At 48.5% G+C, this 6661-nt stretch overlaps 1 protein-coding gene across 3 annotated transcripts in view; it reads left to right on the forward strand.

Annotated features, from left to right (window-relative positions):
* The window catches only part of tiam2a (TIAM Rac1 associated GEF 2a), a 75637-nt gene extending 69057 nt beyond the window's left edge, over positions 1-6580 (forward strand). For all 3 annotated transcript variants that reach the window (XM_071905809.2, XM_071905811.2, XM_071905812.2), the window contains 8 exons: positions 147-326; positions 812-930; positions 1605-1713; positions 2188-2246; positions 2369-2471; positions 2738-2831; positions 3657-3811; positions 4324-6580. In XM_071905809.2, the coding sequence (XP_071761910.2) occupies positions 147-326; positions 812-930; positions 1605-1713; positions 2188-2246; positions 2369-2471; positions 2738-2831; positions 3657-3811; positions 4324-5021 (1517 nt within the window). In that variant the 3' untranslated portion in view covers positions 5022-6580. The remainder of the gene's footprint in view (positions 1-146; positions 327-811; positions 931-1604; positions 1714-2187; positions 2247-2368; positions 2472-2737; positions 2832-3656; positions 3812-4323) is intronic.
* Positions 6581-6661: the final 81 nt, after the last annotated feature.

Genomic DNA, 6661 nt, shown 5'->3' on the forward strand with positions numbered 1-6661 from the left:
ACTCATGGGTACACAACAAAGCCACACATCTCTCTGTCTCTCACTATGTACCAAAGTAATGAGATAAATGAAAAAAGTGAACAAAAACGCCAAAACAAAGATTGTAAACGGCGGTGATCAAATGACACGTACTGTTGTGTTTTCAGCCAAGACGGACCAGGCCTTCAAGGAATTCCTGGACGCGAGGAACCCCACCAAGCAGCACTCGTCCACCCTGGAGTCCTACCTGATTAAGCCGGTGCAGAGGGTGCTCAAGTACCCCCTGCTGCTCCGGGAGCTGGTCTCCCTCACTGACGCAGACAGCGAGGAGCACTACCACCTCAACGGTAGGCGGAAACACACATGCTCATACATATGCTCAAAGATGAGGGTGCGCTAAAAATATAGGCTACCTGTCGCTTCAATCATGTGATCACGTCTGAGCGGGCCTGGGTGCACAAAAAAATAGATTTTTCTTACACTACAATCGCATCTTCAAATCCAGCTGTGGAAGTGGCCGGGCTCACATTGACTTCCCATATAATGTGCAATGTAAAGAATAGAGAGGGAGAGCAAGAAAAACAAATGCAGACACTGATTGAAATAAATGCCCTCACAGGAGATGCATAACAGCCATTTTCAGGCCAAGCATGGAAATACATCTCATAAAATCTTTAGAATCCAATCTCAAAAATAATGCTCCAATGACGAGTCAGCCGTAGCCACAAAGAAATCAATTCTCTGTGTTTCACTGTAAAAAAACATCTACTAATCTAATGCAAACCTGCCCGCACGTTAACCCTCTGCTCTCTCCTTGGCCGTGTCCCTGCAGAGGCGCTGAAAGCCATGGAGAAGGTGGCCAGCCACATCAACGAGATGCAGAAGATCTACGAGGACTACGGCTCCGTCTTCGACCAGCTGGTGGCCGAGCAGACCGGCCACGACAAGGAGGTAGCCCGTGCCTTTATTTCAAAAGCAAGAAAGAAATGCACTTGGGTGTGTGCAGACGGGTCGTTTTAGCGGTGCAGGCAGGCCGCTACTCGATGCCGTGCGTTCTACTGAATTTCACATGCTAAATACTTGGCACATTCAGTCAAAACTACTTCAGACCAGCGCAGTCGCGGGGGTAAATATCAGCACATCAGAGCGGAGCAGCTTAGCCCCTCATGCTGTTTACGCCGTCTACTGTGCATTGCCCCTAGGGAACGAATAAATTTACAAGTCGAATTTAAAAGTCAGTGGAATATTTAGTTGGTAACCACTGCGCCATAAATATTCAAAGTGAATGTTAAATTATGTTGTCTGGGTACTGTATGATTTCAGTGAGTTTTTAACAGCTCTCAGTCAAGCTTGATCTCAAGTCCACCGGATGAAAGTCCAGTCTGAAATCGACAGTCACCCCGCATAGCGCTACACTAGTTTGTAGTATCTGTGGAGCTCCATTCACAGACATGGATACTTAGTATGTATCTCACACAGCAGTATACTAGAGCAAAAAGCTAAATGTCTGGCTCATGCTTTCTCTCTCTCTCTGTCTCTCCCACACTCTCTCTATCTCTCTGTCTCTGCCTCCCCTCTCTCTCTCTCCTAAACGTCTCCCGTCGGTCTCCGTCTCTCTCTCTCAGGTCACAGAAATCTCGATGGGAGAGTTTCTCATGCATTCCTCAGCGGTCTGGCTCAACCCCCACCCGTCGCTGGGCCGCATGAGAAAGGATCCCGAGATGACCGTGTTTGGTGAGTCTGCACGCTGTCCCCCTTTCGCCGCCGCTGCTGTTGCATTCTGGGAAAATGAGTCCCCCATCCCCCACCGCCCCGCCACCACCCCACCCGCTCCATGCCAGAGTCGGAAGGGTTTTTGGCAACCGCTGCCCTGGCTGGCATTCCTATCAAATTTCACATGCGGTGTTGTCTCAGTGGCTTTGGACACAAATTACCAAATTAGACACAGTTTTAATTATTGGATCCATTGTTTTTGCGTCGCCCGTGGATGTTAAAGTTTAATCAGCACAAACCAAACATACTGGGTTTCCACTAGAGCCACGTAGAGTTTTCAGTGAATTTCAGCCTCCGTAGCTGCAGCACAGATAGATGCTTTAAGGCTTTGAGCTGGCATCTAAAATGCTTCTGTGGGATGCATTCCATCTCTCGGTTTCCCCCAAGAGACGTTCACAGTCAAAACTAAGATGCCGATGTGTTCTCTCTCATCAGTGTTCAAGAAAGCGGTGATATTGGTCTACAGGGAGAACAACAAGCTGAAGAAGAAGATGGTAAGGATTCTGTCTGTTGTTGCTCATTTACTCTCACGTGCCTCTAATGGTTTCTTGGGTGCAAAGCTTAATATCTCTCTCTCTCTCTTTCTCTCTGTGGTGTTTTTCTGTGTGACGACCAGACCAACCCTCGTTCAGCGCTCTCCCACGGCGATGTGGACCCATTTAAGTTCCGCTGGCTCATCCCGCTGTCTGCGCTGCAGGTCCGACTGGGAAACACTGCAGGTAGGAGCCACGGCGCGCATACATTCACACTGCATTATCACGATTTAATCGCTTACAAAATCCATCCGCTAAATCTTTCTCCTTCTCCCTCTCCCCCTCAAACGCACACCTAAGCTCATTCTCCTTGCCCACACACACCCCTTCTGGCATTTCTATTCAGCTCAAGTCCCCTCCCTCCCTCCCCCTCTTATCTCCTTTTGAAACCGTAAACCATATTTGGACTGCGTGATTAAAAGCCTCTCCATTATTTCCCCCCGCTCTCCCAGGAACAGGCGCAGAGAGCAGCTGTATCTGGGAGCTGATTCATACCAGGTCTGAAGTGGAAGGGAGACCAGAGACTGTCTTCCAGCTGTGCAGCAGGTCAGAGAGCAAACCTGCAGGTGGAATCTGCAAAGATAAAACTTTTCTTGGATTCCACAGTGATTTCTTACCCATCACACATCCTAGAATAGGTTTTTTCAGCCCTGATAAGCGGAGTCATACCCAGGCTGATTAAGACAGATCAATATTTAAATGTGGTTATTCACCAGAAAGTGACCTCAGCTCTATTTTGGGTACTAGAGCTTGTTTTGTACAGGCCTTTGTAGGGTTGGACCGGGGTTCCCATGCACTTTGAAAATCCTTGAAGGTTTGTGGATTTGCCTTGAAAGTACTAAAATATAGCACCCAAATTCATCAGTATGCCTCAGCTCTCTGGATCAACACTTCTCATACTGAGGAAACCCTGTGATGGAGATCATCAGGATTTCTTGATCAGGAGTAAAAAATGTCTCCTCAAAACATGCTTATTTTGAGTCCTTGAATTTCACCAAACAGGACCTCGAAAGCCATTGAAAAGTCCTTCAATTTGATGTCCAAGTGAGTGAAGGAACACTGTTGGACAGAGGCATAATGAAGGCCTCAGTGATAATGGATTAACTAGCAGAACAGAAGATGCAGTATATAAAATATACTGCAATAATAAGGAAATATTTGTTAGTAGTACGGCTTCCTTCTGTCTGCTGTCCTAGGTAGCATTTGTCACATTCAGTCCATTTATTGATCTAAGGCATGTCATGAACCCTCAACCACTGTTCTAATGGCACCGGCTCAAGGGATTGTATACTTCACTTCAGAGTGGAAGGTAAATATGGATGCATTTCTCCTGTGCTCAAGACAGCCCTCTCTGCTGTGTTTTCCCCCCAGTGTGCCGGAGTGCAAGGTCAACATCATCAAGGTGATCCGCTCCATCCTCAGGGAGAACGTGAGGAGGAACATGAGGAGCGATGGCATGCTGGATCGGACCTGTAAGGAGCGGCTGACTCCCCTGCGCTGCACCCTTCCCTCCTCCGCCAGGATAGGTGAGCGTCCAGCAGCCTTCGTCACACAGTGTCCTATCAATGGCTTCGGTTATTTCCCAATCAAAATGGAGGGAACTGCATAGGACGAATATGTCAGTAAGCTACTGCAGGTTCCATGGAGAAGAGAAGTGTTTTTCCTATTAAAGATCCATATTAGAAACACTGACATTTTTGCTCCCAGTACCAGGAGCTGCTCCCTGGGAAACTTTCTTATGAAAACATACCCACACAGGGCATGAGGGTGATGAATACAGACTGGAATTTAGCCTTTAAGATGACTTGGCTTTGAAAATGAAGCATCAAGTGTGTAATGTTAAGTATGCACGTACTGTACAGATGATCATATCTTACTTTATCTCAACAGTAAATAAAATGTTTGAGCATAGGTTGACCTTTACTTGACTCAAAACCCAGATCTTTTTAATTACAGGTCATAAAATGTTATAGGACAGCGTGTTCTTGTGAGATAAGAGTAGCCTTTCTCTGACCTCCATGTCCACCTTCATCTCCAGGTTCCTCCCGGGCCTCCTGGTTGTGTAAGCAGCCCCTCGTCGACCTCCCCGCCCAGGCCGGGAACCCCAAGCCCGGGCCAGACTCGGACGAGAGCGGCCTGAGCAGCGGGACTGGCAGCTCCTCCGGGGCGCCTGCACCCCGCGCCGCCGCCTCAGACCCACGCCTCTCCCCCTCCCAACAGAGCTGGTCCCAGCATCCCCCCTCCACCTCCGTGAAAGAGTCGGATATTTTAAGCGACGAGGACGACGACGGGTTTAGCGAGGCGGGGGGACGGAGGAGGGAAAGCGGAGGAGGCGCCTCGCCCACCAGCGCCATCGAGGCTCAGTTCCTCCAGCTCAAACTGTCGGAGGAAGCCGCGTCAGGACTCGCGCTCGCCCCCCGCGTCCAACCCGAGGGAGGGGAGGTGGACACTCCCGAGTGCCAGCCCAAACTGACGCGGGGCCTCTTCAACCCCGTGAAGAGGAAAACCGGCAGCAGCTTCAGGAGGAGCCAGGGGGCGCTGGTGAGCATGAAGGAGCACAGCAGGTCGCTGGACAGCCAGACGGACGGCGTGTCGTCGTCGGGGGCGGTGGACCTCAACGCCCTGCTGGAGAGAGAGTTCAGCGTCCAGAGCCTGACTTCGGTGGTCAACGAGGACTGTTTCTATGACCCCGCCGAGAGCTGCGCCACCGACTCCGGCAACGCCCCCACCTCCTAGGGGCCGAGATGGACAGACAAAAACAAAGAATATACCTAGGCCACAAGTCAACGGTCGAAAGGTGAGAGGGGTCTGACCAAAGCCCCTGCGTCAGAAGAGGGGAAACCCCCTGTGGGTGGTTGCGGTGCCGTGCCTCGACTCTGAAGTTCATTTAGGAAGCCACCCGCCTGCTCGGTTGGGGGTCAGGTGTAAATGATCCGCTCTGATAGAAGCCTATTGGCTGAGAGACATGAGAGTCGCGGTCCCCCGCGTCGCCCCGGCGAGGCGAGGCGAGGCGGCTCTGTCCCGATGGTAATGACTGCAATGAATCTGCCAAGCACTGATGCATACCCCGGCTCTGCCCAGCTCTCTGGGGTTTGCTTCCTCCTCACAACCTGCCCGGGTGATGTACTCCTCTCCTCGTCTCCCCCCGCCCCCCCCCCCCCCAACTCACATCGACCGGCTTTGTTTATCCCCTCTTTGACTGGATTCCTTTTCTCTGAAGAACGGGGGAGAATGTCCATCGGGAGTTTGCTGTTAACTGCCCTGATACCTGTAAGTTTCTCAGGCAGCCGCACTGGTGCTTTAGCTGACTGGTAGGGCAGTTCTAAGTTTTAATCCCGGGGTTGGCAAATTAGGCTTTTGTATTTGGTTTCACAGAGCCAAACAGGGTGCAGTTTATCACAGATTACGTGCTTGTTACACATTAAGGATAGCGGGAAAGGAAAGGAGGCACTGAGTGGAAGCTGCTACGGACTAACAGGAGCCTCCCAAAGAGCTGCGCTTGTCTAGCCGGACTTCCTGAGTGGAGAGGAAGTCGGATTTAATGAACAGGAAGGAGATTGACTTTATCGCAACTCTGCCTTTTTGCTGTATTTTGTGCACTAAAATACACTGTTTGCCTATATATTTGAAATAACCTTTTCTATTTGTACATCATGAGGATTTTATTGTTTTTAATGCAATTTTTATTTATTGATAGGTTTGATTTTGTATATCTTAGCAAAGTAACTTTTTGGGTGAAGGCTTGAACTGTTGGCAAAAGATTTGGTCCACTTGTAAAAAAACGATGCAATACAGCGTGACATTTTTCACATTCTTTTAAATGTAGCCCACTGGATTATGGTTGTCTTTCTCTAAGGATTGTAATTTCCAGTGCATGCATTGGAATGTACAGGTATTTTTGAGATGACTGCTTAATTCAATGATTTAAACTGCAATAATGTTTAAAACCCAATGTTTCTTTTTTATGTTTGTATGTGTCCTGTATATACTATCTTTTCCAAAGTAACTGTGCTGTAAATTTGAAACATTTATATATCCTCTTATACATACTTGACATTGTACAGGTAGGAAACCAGGCAGGAATTTGCAATAAATGCAGTGGATATTTTTGTAAAGGTACGCGTTTGCCGTAGCATAGAGTACATATTGAGGTACTATAAAAGGCAAACCACTAGTACATTCTTTCCCTTCTCAGCTCTCAACTTTAACATGCCTTTAATGCTAGCATACCAATGAATGTGAATGCCCCGTTCTTATGGAATTGTTTTATAAATAAAAGTTTTATCTGTGAATGACGCCTGGAGAACAGTGCTTTCAACCAGTCCTTCAAAGTCTGTCGGTTCAGCTTTGCATATCCTCAGTGTTCCATTGACAGG

This window comes from Centroberyx gerrardi, chromosome 17, assembly GCF_048128805.1.
Source record: "Centroberyx gerrardi isolate f3 chromosome 17, fCenGer3.hap1.cur.20231027, whole genome shotgun sequence".
NCBI lineage: Eukaryota > Metazoa > Chordata > Actinopteri > Beryciformes > Berycidae > Centroberyx > Centroberyx gerrardi.